The sequence below is a fragment of the Phaethon aethereus genome, assembly GCF_964289735.1.
Source record: "Phaethon aethereus genome assembly, chromosome: 1".
Classification (NCBI taxonomy): Eukaryota; Metazoa; Chordata; class Aves; order Phaethontiformes; family Phaethontidae; genus Phaethon; species Phaethon aethereus.
Genome location: NC_138575.1, coordinates 73,891,390 through 73,905,145, shown reverse-complemented (window position 1 = coordinate 73,905,145; position 13,756 = coordinate 73,891,390). Strand labels below are relative to the sequence as shown.

The window sequence follows — 13,756 nt, the reverse complement described above, 5'->3', positions numbered from 1 at the left end:
TAGTTCCATACGCAACGCAAATAATGAGCTCATCCAAGAATGGTGTTTAAAAATGCCCCATATTCTAAGAGTTAAGTAACTTGGCTTCTTCAGTGCTGGACTGAAGGCTAATTAGATTTTTACACAATTCTCTTAGTATTTTTTTTTTTACACAATTTTTACACAATTATCTTGGAGGCAAGTTCTACTTTGTTTGACCCCTTCCAAAGGGGCTGCTTATTGAATAAGGACTGATTCTGTTTGAATTACTCTGTTGACTGTGTAAATAATGAGCAGCCTCTGGTTTTAATCATACTGAGTAGCATTTCATTCCAAAATGATTCTGACTATTTCAATACACACATGTAATGATCTATTTAATAAAACTCCAATTATTTTAATATATCCCAGTATTTTAATTCGTTTTGAAAAACAAAACAAAAAAACCAACCCACCACATAAATGAGGCACTAATCAAAACTTGGGACTAAAGAAATGCAATTCAATCAGTTTCTATCAATCACCCTTGGTGTCACTAGTTGTTCTGCAGCAGATGTCAGGCTACCTGTGCATTAATTATTTATATTAAGGATATTGTAAAATAGCCTGTAAGAAACAGTTTCACTGTCTATAATTCTGTGTCAAAAAGAGTCTTTTAATGTAGAGGAAAAATGTTGTTAAAGTAGGGGCAGGTCTAAGATTCTTAATGTGAATAATTAAACTGATTTTTTGTTTATAAAAGCATTTCTAGGAAACAGTGACTTCATGGCATGATTGTTACTCAAATTAGCCCTATTGTTAGGGCTGTTAGGTCATTATGTTAAATGCATATGAGTGTGTTCTTTTTGTTCAGATGTTTTAACATTCAAGGAGAAAATCTGTTGCATAATGAACAGTAGTTTTAACTATTGTCTTATCGCTATTGTCTCATTCTTTAGTGAGCTTCTGATGTCATGACTTTTAATTTTTGACAGCATATATGATTCCTAGCTTGAGAATTTTTTAAACATTTTTATATGAAGATAGGTTTTAGTTGGAGAAATACTTCTTAACTGTATCAAATTAAGGCTATATAGTTTTCATAGCAATTGAAGCTGGAAACCAATTTGTCTTAAGTTTTCAGAAAAACTCATCAGTAGAGAATTCAGATTTTGGGGAGCTTTGTTCCTAATTTGAAGCTTAGTTTAAACAGTGGGTTTCAGGTCTGAGTTTGAGTCTGGTTATTGAACCTTACACAGCTCCACAAAAATATTTTTCAGTGTGGGAAAAATAGAGGTAACTGAGATAATTGAAACAGAAGTTGTCACATCCTATAGAAAGATTCTATTTCATGTTACTTCAACTATTATTTTTATATTCTGTATACAGCATGGAGATGTGTCAAAACTAACCACAGCTTTTTGCTAGTTGCATTGCAAAAGCAATGTAGAGCAGTCCCTTTTCTATATGATAATGAAGCTAGACAACAAAATTACTTCACCTTGTAACTCTGAACAAAAAGAGTCTACCATAATGTCAAACTATATTTGTAAGTGAGCTAATTGACTCAAACCCAACATAATTCTAGAAAGCGAAGATGGCAGCTACTGAAGATATTCCATAGTGCATTATAGGAAATGGATTTTATTCATTGTATCAATGTATTAACTTTCAAATAGTTTTAGAAAACCATTCAGTAGAATCCAGACTTGCTAATAACATTATCCTCTCGAAAATGAATGGAAGCTTTGCCAACGTGGTGTTTAAAGATCTCATCAAGGATCTTATTTATTTGAAAAATATTTATATTTTCATAACAGAAATTGAAACTATTAATTCAAATTTTATTATTCAATACAAGTGCATTTTCTGTTGCATGAATATTGTGTGCTTTCTTAGTTTTAGCCCAAGCTTTTAAAAGTGAAGTCAATTTCTTACCTCAACTCTATTAATCATGAAAAAATATAAATTCTGTCTTTTATGAAGCTGTCATAGTTCCTGAGAAATATTAGACCCTAGGGCCCACTACTCCATTTAAAACATTCTTCATGTTCATGTCATTTTTTTTAACATTCCTTTTACTTGTTTGATGACTTTTATTCTTCCCCCTCTCATTTAGTGAAATTCAATATTATGTCCCTATTCTGTCCCTTTTAAAGAGAACTTACTTAATAGAAGACACTAAAAAAGCAGAGATTCAGTATTTTTATTTTTAAAGGGAATATAGACATGTTTATCACATTGTTTATATTCTTGTTTTTCCTCTCTTGTATTTTTAGTTTTCTTGCATATTCATATAGAATATGAATTGAAAGAGAACGAAAGCTATGTGAGATCTGATTCTCAAAAAATACTTACGTCCCTAAAGATGCAGATAAATATGGATTGGGATTTTTTAAAAAATGCATAGAGGCACTTAATTTTTGTTATTTTACTTGGCTTCACCTCTGAGTCTTCATATTCTGAAATGTCTGAAGCTGTGCTGTTTGGGGTTCTGATGAATTAATGTTTAAATGCTTTTTAAAATTTTTTTTTTCCTTTTTAAATCCACTCTTTTCCTGGCTCATTCCCTCAGGATTGTGCTTGTATCCAGGCTTACCATGACTAGATTCTTCTTCTCTAAGAGGTCTAAGTGCAGTGGAGGGAAGGGTTCTCAAGGGTATGTACAGAGAAACAAGTCTCAGCATAGGCAGTTTCTCAAGATGCTCTGACTGATGAATTAACTGATGTAGTTCAGAATATGAGAGTTGATCACTGTGGTGATTAGGAGCCTGAGGTGGTGGTTTTTGTTTTTTTGGGGGGGGGGTTGGTACCAAACTTTTTTTTTTAGGTTGAACAGTTCATACCAGCTGGGGGTGGGATTCGTGTCACCTAACTAATTTTAAAGTGCCCATTTTCAACTAATTGTCTAGACACTCTCTATTGTCAATAAAGAAATAAAGGCACTTCAAGAATGTGATTCATCTCATCCTAAAATAAATGTCTAAGCTGGGATGAATTGGAAATAGCTGTCTTTCTCCACCAAATAGCAGGAGAGCACTGACAACCCGTTAGACAAAAAGCAGCTAAAGACAGGTGAGATGGTCCCCCTCTAAGCTATAGATGTATCTCTTATCCCTATCTGTTGTTTCTCTGATTTGGCAGATCAGTAACATTTTTCAGTGTTTGCCAGGTAGGGCAAACATGTTAAATGTTAGCATCAGATCCACCAGGTTTAGGAGTACATAAGGCAGGAAATAAGGTATACAGCTCCACTCATCCTGTGTGTAGACAGCCTGTGCTTTGTTTTGATTGTCAAATGGTAGATTAAAGAGCAAAAGCTGATGCGTAATGCACTGTATGTATTTCAGGTTGGGATCAGCCTAGAAATCAGCATCCACCTACAGTGAAGACTCCACCTTGTTACTCCTCTGTACAAACAATGTCACAGTGACACTTCAGAGCTATCCTGTCACTTTCTCGTTTCTTTTCTGAAAATTTGTTTTTCAGATAGAATATTTACTTAAGCCCACAATGGTTGTATAATATATCTCAAAAGTAACTTGAATGGAAAGCATTTCAAGCTGGCAAGAATATTAGACAAGTTTAATACCATCTGAATGGTTTTCTCAATAACTTTCAGAATAAATATCCATTAGAACATCAATGAAGATTGAAACTTCTCTCAACAAAGAGAGTAATCAGTAACACTTTTACAGCAAAAACTGTGGAGTAATTTTTATTCAGATGAATTATTTCTGAAATAAATGTGCCATTTAACATTAAATTTAGCAAAAATGTTTATTTTTTGAGGTATTCTTTATAACTGAAATAAATTAACCAGAGACAAATTAAGATTTTATTTCCTTCTCCCTCACTAGGCTTCCGCTGAATGTTTTTCATAATTGAACAGTCAAGTTTTTCAGATGATAGTGAACACTTCACTGAGAAAATGATGACCGAAACAACCATTGCTGTGATATAGGATGTCACCTCTGTAAAAGTTTGCTTAACAATTTAAAGGAACAAGTATGCGTTTATTAAGCCTGCACTGAAACAGGACTGAGGTAGGAGAAAATAACCCTGTCAAATTTCCATTAAGGTCTGCCCATCGCTAAACTACTTTTCTTGGATTTTTGTAGCAATGTAAGTATGCCAGCAGGCAAATTTACCCTGTTTCTGTGATAAATTTTGATGCCTGAACTGCTCATTGGTTTCATCTCTTCCCTTTGTTACTTTAGTTCAAGGAAAAGAATACCCAAGGTTTTTCTGCTAGCTTGTTAACTGGGTTTTCTTGTGTTCATATTTAAAAGCAGTTATGCTCATTATGCCTACATTTTACTGATACCATCTTAAAGTAAGAATTGTAGATTCTTAAAATCCCATGCTCAGTATGTATGGAAATCTGTGCCCCAAGACCACTTCTACTTGATTTATGCACAGTAGGGTGGAAAGAGACCAGTCAGTTAACTGGTATAATCCTATGCACAATAAAACCATCTTGTCTCATAGAGTTACTCTTTCAATTGTGTAAAACAAGATGCTGTAAATGTTTCAAAAGCAGAAGATTCTTCTGTTTTACTTTCATTAGGACATAACTTCTGTTAGCATTCTGATTTTTGTTGGTCTTAGATAAGATGATTTTTTTTTCTTACCGAACTGTGACTGTAAAGACATACACATCATGGATATCTTTTTCATCCTTTTAATAATAATGATAATAAAAAACCCTGTTGCAATTACTTTTCCATTTATTATGATATATATATTTAATTTTTCAAAAAGGAATTTGACAAGCAAATTTCTGGAGTTCTTAATGGAGTTAAAACAATAGCCTATGCATGTCATTGTAAACGCATAGTGAAATGATGAACACAAATCACATACCCACACACATGCACAGACAAAAACCAAGGCACTGTTAAGACTGTACAAGTAATAAATGACCAAGAGGTTATTGATACATTAAAAACTGAGCTCCCAATGAAAACTATATCAGTAGTAAGTTTAACACGCTAAAGCTGTGCATTGTTTTGGGGTTCTCTGCTTAAAAGCCCAACTGTGTCCCTCTTTCCGTATGTGTTGGACCCCACATTTGTAGGTGAATAAACTGCTCCGATGTTGTTGCTGGAACGAACTAAAAAGTCAGCCAAGCGTTGTGTCACACATGTAGCGGTGTTGCATTTCCGTTTCTCCAGGTGGTGACTACTAAGGTAAAACAAAAAGAGCCAAGATTAAGTCAAATGATGAGCAATATCAAGTGTGCTACTTCTAATAGGCATTTGAGCTGTGCTACTGTGGGAGTTCTTTTAATATGTGCACAAATAAAGGAACATTACAATCTTCCTACCACCTACTTTGTGCCTGAAAAAAAATCTTGTGCTGTATGCTATTATCAGTTTTAATGATGGGGGTTATTTAAATGCAAAGACCTTAACAGTCATACGTCCTTTTTATTGATATTCCACATAGCAGTTTATGACATCTAGAAAACCTGTAATGCTAGTATAGTTAAGATGGTAAGTGAAAACAATGACTAAATGTTTAACTTTAAGCTGAACTTCTAGAATCTATTTAGAGCTCTTGCTGATATCATGAGGATTACTAACATAATGACAATCACTTACGTTTATTTAGTTCTTTTGTTCCCACAGAGTCATATCCTGCTCTCACTGAAATGAACAGTAATCTTCCAGTCCACATCAAGTGCATGGAGCCCAGAGACTTTTTCCCAACTACGCCACATATCATGAGATGTGGCAGGCATTGCCAACTTCTGCTGACTTCAGTACCACTTAAGATTTTTCTCTGTCTAAGCAGTGATTGCTTCACTAATGAAAAGCAGCCACATCCTTGTTGAAACACCTGCAACTTGAAATTGCTGTTGTGGTAGGAGATAATAATTCGCTGGATGAGGCTTTAAAGAGTGTTCATGGAAGAATCCATATCTCAAAATAACATTTTATGGTCTGAACCAACAGACCACTTGCAGAACTCTGTGTAGAACTTATGTAGCATGAGTTATTTACTTTTTTTTAATTACAGTACAGCAGTTAGCTTGAGAGAGCTTGGCTTTTCAAACTTGATTCTTAGACCACTATGTTCCTTCAGATAGAAATACTTGCTTGCTAAGATTGCTTCTTGGGTTTCTTCATGCTGATGTGGCATGAGGTAGACAACAGTTTACAGTAAAAATTTATGGTGAAGAGTGACAAATTCCAAGTTTCAGACTCTGAGCAATTACCATTGAGTACACTTTCCTATTGATTGACTAAATCTGTTATCTAAAATGTCATTTATTCTTTTAGACTTATTTGTATTAATCTAAGAATCCAAATAGAATAGCAATTGTGAAGGAAGTGTCTGTATTGTACTGGTTCTTCATCAGCAAATCGGTAGCAATTTCTAAGCAATTAAGATTTGAAATATGTATTTGTATTCAAAGGAAATGGTTGGATAGGTCTTGGTATAGCTTCTCTTAAGTTTCCATGGGTATTTCTATTGATTTTAAAAAGCATTTAATCAAGCCCTTAACACATGAGGCTCAAACAGCAAGTGGTTCTCATACAAATCCCGTTTTGTTTGTGGAGGCAGAATTCTCTTTTTCGTTAAAGGTACAAAATCAGGCCCTGACACTCCAAGTTTAAAACTCCAGTCCTCACAGGAAGCTACTAGATTTCTAGCTGATGTCTAGCTTGACTGAACCCATTATACCTGTTAGCTCTCTTATCTGATTGAATACATGTTTCAATGAGACAGTTCTCCCAGTAAGAAGTTGTAAGCCGAGGACCCAGAAAAGCAGATAAGGCATACCACACTCATAAAGGTGATGCCTTGTGTTTGAGTATTACAATTATTAGTCTTTTTTTAAAGTAATAGCTGTAAAAATGTGGGAACTTAGTCTATATTATTAAAATATTTTGGAAGATAAACAAGTTGTCATATAATAATGACTTCTTTTTTATAAATTCAGAGAGAAAGGAACAGGCAGCTATACAGGCATGTGTATTTACTGAATCTATCTGTAACAGAATTTAAAAGAAATTAACAGTCTTTAAAAGAAATTCACTCAAAAGCCTGAGGAAGAGTTAGACTAGTTCAGTGCTGTTTATCTTTTAGTACAAATTGCAAATACTTTTTGAAATGCTATTTTATTCATAAAAAAGTTACCTGAAATTGGATTTATGCTTTATAAACATGAATGTATTTCAGACTAGTTAAATTCTATCATAGCTAATTGCTTCTTTTCCTTCTTCCCATGATTAAATCGATATTTAACTCTGTAATGAAATACTACTTACTTGCAGGAAATAGTTATGTTATAAAATAATTCCATTCTAGCAGAGTATTAGTGTTACTAAGAAGGGTATATTTTTTTTTTCTTCCCTTCAGGCTTGGAAATGTGACAAACTTAAATAAGAAAGACTTTTCAAAATACACCTTTCTTCTCAAGGTATATGTAGTATTTGTAGCCTTTTTCATTTATGAAAACATTGTAATTGTAAAGTGGTTAAATGAACTGCAACATTTGTCTCTGGATTTCACTTTCTACCCTGAATGCTTTGATGTTTATGCTTACAGAATGTCTCTATTTACAAGAAGGGTATTTTAAGCTCTTTTTGAGAATAAACAACAGGCACAAAGAGTCTCAAGTAACAGAATATCACTGGCACGAAGTTTACTTCATAATTTAATCTGAACTGATAGGACTAGAAGAAACAATGAAAATCAATACCTTTTTGTCTTTGCTGCTGGTTGTTCTGGCATTTCCTCACTAAGTCCTGAGAGCGTACTCCGTGACATTACTGGCAATATCCATCCTTGTCTCTTGGAAGTACCACCAGATAGGTCATCAGCCACAGATAGTAATCTTTAAACAACAATAACATAACCTGTGAAATTGAAAAGCTCTATTTTTGCTCATATTATTTGAAATATGAAAGCAAATGCAATTCATGCAATAATCGGAACACTTTTTCTCCTAAAAAGAAATAAATGTGATTATTCATTACTCACTTCTTGATAGGTGTAGCTTCCAAAGAGCTCAGAGTGACAGAAAGTGCAATGAAGAAAACTGACAGCTTTAGGTTGCACATCTTTGCTTCCAAACTTTCTGAAAGGAATAATGATTCAAAACTGAAAGCAAACCCAAATACTCTTCAGCATATCCTATTACTGATGGCCATTCTGTCCTAAATCAACAGCAGCTAGTCTTTTTCACAGGCTAGAGTAAAAAAATGATCCCCCTAAGTTTAGTGACAGATTCAGACAGATAGCTCTCAACAGTAAGTGTTCATTTTCCATCTAGTAGTTTCAATCATTTCCCTTATCTCCAGTTTGCATTTCTTGACATGTCCCAGTCTCAAATTCTGGTCCCAGGTGCAATTTACTTGGACGTTATCATTGTCTTTTCCTGAAAAATGCTGGTTTTAATAATTTTAATAATAAGAAACATTGTGCTTTCCTGAAAGCACATCTGTTGCACTGCATCTTAAATAAGAAAAAAAGGGAAATTGTTTACCTTTTAGTGGTCAGGGAGCTAACTGAAGAAGCACGCCTGTGTTAGCAAGAAGGATGCAAGCAACAATTCCACGCTTGCATCTGGCTCTGGAGTATCCCTTTTCCCCCTTCCTTGCTGGCAAGTAATACGGCTCTTATATACCCTTCACACCTTTCTCAGCTCTGACATCAGGCAGCACAGAGACACTGTCATTAATTCCCATCCCTACAGACAGAAAATACCCCAGAGAGGAGCAGAGGCAGATAGGTCATTATTACATTAGCACATCAGTAAATATTAACCTGGTATATGCAGGTTGCCCTCGTGAAGATACTGTAATAGCATATTGCACATCAGAACTGTAGCCTCAGTTTTACAATTCTGATAAGATGCTGAGGTAATATTCCCTGTGGGTGTTTTCAAGGGCTAAATAAGGTAATGAAAGTTACAAAGAAAGCCAGACTAAATGAAACACCAGATTGCCAGTAATCGAAACATAAGAAAAAAGATATCTTTCTTAGAGAAGATAGAATAGTTAAAGTTGTGGAGGTTTGTTGTAGAAGTATATAATGATCAATACATAGAAAATGTTTGAAGGGATAAAAGCTGTTATGAGGACTAAGAAAAGAAAGAGTGAAAATAATTTAAAGTGACAGGGTGGATCATTCAGGGTAACAAGGTAGAAATTATGTACATTTTTCAGTAAAGTATAAATATGAATGAAGATTGTCATTATTGATGTAAAATCTTATGTTTTACTAACACTGGTAGATTCTTTATGCTATGCATGAAAATTGTGTCAATTAATAGTCTTATATTAGAAGGTGAAGACTAGAATTAAAAAGCTAGGAAATGCCAGAATAAAGGCTGGCTGTGCAAATTTATTTCTCTAATGTGCACAGAGTATGGTTCAGGGAAAAATACACAGCTTTTAATAGACTAAATCCAGTATTAATAAGTTACTTGATTGCAGATTTCCAAGGATACATATTAGAACCATTTTTCCTGATTTCAGTGGGAGTTGGGCAAATTACTTTTTTTCTGTCTCATTAGTTGCCTTTAGGTGCCCAAATGCCTTTGGAAAAAAGGTCTTTCAATTATTTACGGAGGTCAAGATGCTGGCACAAAAGCTCAGGCAAAGTTCTGTGATGAGAAGTTATCATATGCATCTTCCATATACCCACAGAACATGAATTAATTCATAACTGCTTCAATGCAAGGTACACTGCCTTAACTGGAAGCCTCCTTCTTTGTCGGTTTAGTCTGTAACACCAGATTTTCACTGAGATGGCTAAAGTTCCGGTGTTGGCTCTCCTCAAGCATCTGTGCTGCTTGAGTTGAACACAGAAGGAATATTTAGCTGGGATAGTAGCCTTTTAACCTGATACAACAGCTAGTCTGCAAATAAGATGCTAGCAAGTGGCAAAATGTTTGGGTTTTTTTTTTGTTTAATTTTATTTTTAAAGGGATGCTGCTTCTGGATATTTTGTTCTCTGTTTTTAATGATTCAGTCATATACTTCTTTCTCCCCAGGTTTCTGTCATCCTCACCTGGATGGACAGTCCCAGTGTAAGAGAAGTAAGTATGGTGGTGTTTTATCTTCACCATGACAATGTGTTCTGTGCAACATCTGAAAAAAGTTTGTCTTCGAAGAGTCTTCTGTTATTATTTTCACTGTAGCATTTGACCACAATGAAATAACATTCTGGTGTTATTTTCATGGTAACAGTTTCACTCCTCTGAAATGAAGGCATGGTTAGACCCATTTTACAGAGACTGAATTGTGCTAAAAAAACAATTATGCAAATAATCTCACTCATTACTGACACCAGCCAATTTTCACTGCATGAATATTGAATTTGAAAATGCCTTGGTGCACTTCTTCCAGGATGGGAAGAGATCTGGGCCCCACTGACACTCAGGAATGGTGTGTATGCTCGGCTCTTGTGAAGAGGCAAGCTTGTGTTCTTTCAAATCCTGAAAAGCAATGGGTAGATCACATGCAGTTTGCATCTAAGATTTTAAAAGATTGGACTGAATATTCAGAATCTGGTATGTTTTAAGGCATCTAAGTGAATCGTTGTTTTGTTAAGCTTGAATCAAGTTATGGGTTGACATAAGAAAAGTGAAACAGGCTTCTCAAGCAAATATTGGTCCAAATCCTAATTCTAGCTGTGCTGCAAGTGACCTTGCGGAGCTTTGAGGGAAGAAGAGAAAGGCTGATTATTGAGTGCATTGTAGAAATGAAACTGGACTCATGATGACCCAGGACCATTGCCTGCCTCCTAGGTCACATAGCATTTTGGCAGAGTCGGCAAGAAGTCTATCCAGCTATTAGTCAAATGAAATGTTAACAAAATTAAGGTATTATGGCTTCTGTTACAAGTTATCTTGAGCAGGAGTAGTGTTTTCCCACACAAACAAGAATGGAATATGAAATTGTTGAATCTCTGACAGCAGAACTATTCATAACTCAAATTTCAAGAACCTGGCATTAAGTACTGTGCAGTTAGTACCATTCAGTGAAGTGTTTATTATGTTATTCTAATGCCATTCCTGTTTACAGTTTATAGAGTTTTAATTGCATGGCTTCTACTGGCTAACATCCAACAATTTACCTTTGAATACAACAGAAGGTTTAAATTCTCGATTTTCTGTTCCCCTATCTCTTCTGCAGCCTGCTTCCAGAAGTCTGTCTGCTTCTGCAACTGAAAGCAGAACTCTCCCTTGGTTATCAATGTCACTTACAGGGTCTCTAGGCAGTGCTAAAGCTAAGTAATAATACGAAATAGTACTACTATTCTTCCTTTCTGGTAACCTGAGCCATGCATTGCTTCCTCCTATGATAATTGTCTAAAGTCACTGTCTATAAGAATTAATCTATAAAAAGGTATTCAGCTTTCAAATACATTGCTGTAATGTATACATACCACTACTACAATAGTACATGGAGTCCTATAACATGTGGACTCATATGGGTGCTTCAAAGAACAAAAAATGATTTTGCTGAAAGGAAGGCTATGGCGCTTACTTGGAGTACATCCTTACAGATTCAGCGCATTGTAAATTCACATCCTGGCTCACTGCATAGGTGTCTCCTTACAGAAGAGTCCAGAGTGACTATATTCCTACTGAATGTGTAGAATGGGGTCTTCCTGAATGCTTCTGTAAGGGGAAAAAAGAGATTAAGGAATTAGGTATGTGTGGAAGTGCTGTTTCTGACTTAGTAAGTGTAACTGTGAGAACTCTCCACCCCTCTTCCCTACCCCAGCATCTTATAATGAGCACAGACATCTGTAGAAGATACAGTGAGACCAGGAACCACCCTCCATGCTCCCCAGACTTATTTCAGTGGAGGTGAATCACTAGTAAGTGCAGAGCAAATAGAACCATTCACCAGTAAGAGAAATTGCTGGTTTTGAAAACAAATCTACACAGAATCATGTCAGCCCTTCCTACATGATCCAGTGCATAAGTTTTAACTAAGTTTTCTTTTAAACTATCTCACTTTCAATAATCAGACTTTTTTTTCCCCCCTCTGCAAACTGCAGCAAGAGAATGACAATCTGGCTTTGTCTTGAAACACTCTGAGTCTTTTAGATGATGCTGTCTTGACAGCTCTGCTATTAATAGTGGCATTTTCTCTGCTGTTTAAAAAGGAGAGTTGTGCTGAACTAAGAATCAGTCATGTTAGTAATAATTTTTCACTAAAGAAAAATGCAGTGTACTAGCTTACGTAGGAGGATTTACGTTGACAGTACCACGAAATATAAATCAATTTATTTATGGTATGTCAGCACATGTGACTGTAAAATAAGATAGCCCTTCTTCAAAGAGAAGTGCAGTAGCTGTGCATTTACCCTATGCTTGGTTTACTGTGTGTGTGAGTGCAAGACCTGACCTTTTCACTCTACTTGGAGATGGAAAAAGATTTTGATAAGCATGGAGAGCACAAATCAATACATGAAATAGTATCTCTACTCTAAGAAGTAATTAAAAATTTATTAGGACTTCAGCATATGTATGGGGAAAAATTTAGTGGATTTTTGCTCTGTTATGGTAGTATCTTTTACATCAAATATTGCTGTTTCTATCCATTTAGCAACAACTTCACTTTTGACTGAGATTGTCCCTGATAACAAAACATGAATAGTATGGAAAAGTCAGTATTTAAATGTGAGCTCTCACAAACACTTTAGGAGCTACATGTGACATGGCTGATTCAAAAGGTCATGTTTTTTGCAATAAACTGTCATTGAACCAAATACCCAGTGGAAAATTGAAGGCACTGTATTATTGTACGATAAAAAAATCTGAGGCTCTGGAAACTTGCAGTCATTAACATATTAAAATAATTTCATATTAGCATATATTCTGCCAATGAATGCTACAGTTTCAATGGGACAAAGCTGAAAAGCCATCTTATCGTAGCATGTGATTCAGAAAAGAACCTTGTGCAGAGCAGAAGAGAAGCACATACTTCAGGACAAGGGTCTTTAAAATCCGTGGTTGAGTGTTTATTTACAATGGGTATCTTGAGCTCTGCTTTAGGGTTCAGGGTATTTTCTATTGCATAAACTGTTGTCTAGATTGGTGGTTGTCTTTTTTTTTTCCCCCTTTGATTTACAGTATTCCTACACATTTCCAGCTAGAGGGGTAGACCTCTGGCTTTTGACTATGATTCTAGTGACTGCAGGCTTGATTTTGTTACTCTTACAGAGGCCCTGTACCCCTTCCTGATGCATTCCCATGGGCTGTAAATAGCAAGTTTCATTTTACAGAACTATTGCATTTCCACACTGTTGATATTTATTGTTACTGTGTTAAAAAATGAAGAATATTGGCAATGTCATATATAATTTCACATCAACATAACATTTCATATAATTTCATGTCAATGAAGGGTTAACACTGTCTTAAATTATTTTATAAGCAGTTGTCATAAACAGTCATAGTCTTCTCCATGGTGTTACGGATCATTACAGCCCACTGCCCTAGGTCATATATCATCCTGTTGCCTTTTATAATACTCATAATAATCTGTAGCAGTTGAATAAGCTACTGTTAAAAGCACCATAAAAATTGTCACCATAGAGGTGAGATTTTTTTATTAGAAAGTTTTAAAAGTACACTGTTACTTGAAGTTAGTTCTTTAATTTCTGTTGTCAAAAGAGGACGTATATTTCATGCAACTTAAACCTTTCTGAGCAAGGATGCCTGTTTTGGGGGAACCTATGAAAATTTCTCATGTTTTAAAAATTAGGTGTTTGTAGTTAGAAAGCCGTGCTCACAGGTAGATGCATAGATATATGCCTGATT

At 35.3% G+C, this 13,756-nt stretch overlaps 1 protein-coding gene across 1 annotated transcript; it reads right to left on the bottom strand.

Moving 5' to 3' along the window:
- Positions 1–4,952: 4,952 nt before the first annotated feature.
- IAPP (islet amyloid polypeptide) lies at positions 4,953–8,033 on the bottom strand (the record flags this gene model as incomplete). Its single annotated transcript, XM_082006989.1, has 3 exons — positions 4,953–5,145; positions 7,673–7,807; positions 7,954–8,033. 3 exons carry the CDS (start codon positions 8,031–8,033, stop codon positions 4,953–4,955), a joined length of 408 nt encoding a protein of 135 aa, XP_081863115.1.
- Positions 8,034–13,756: the final 5,723 nt, after the last annotated feature.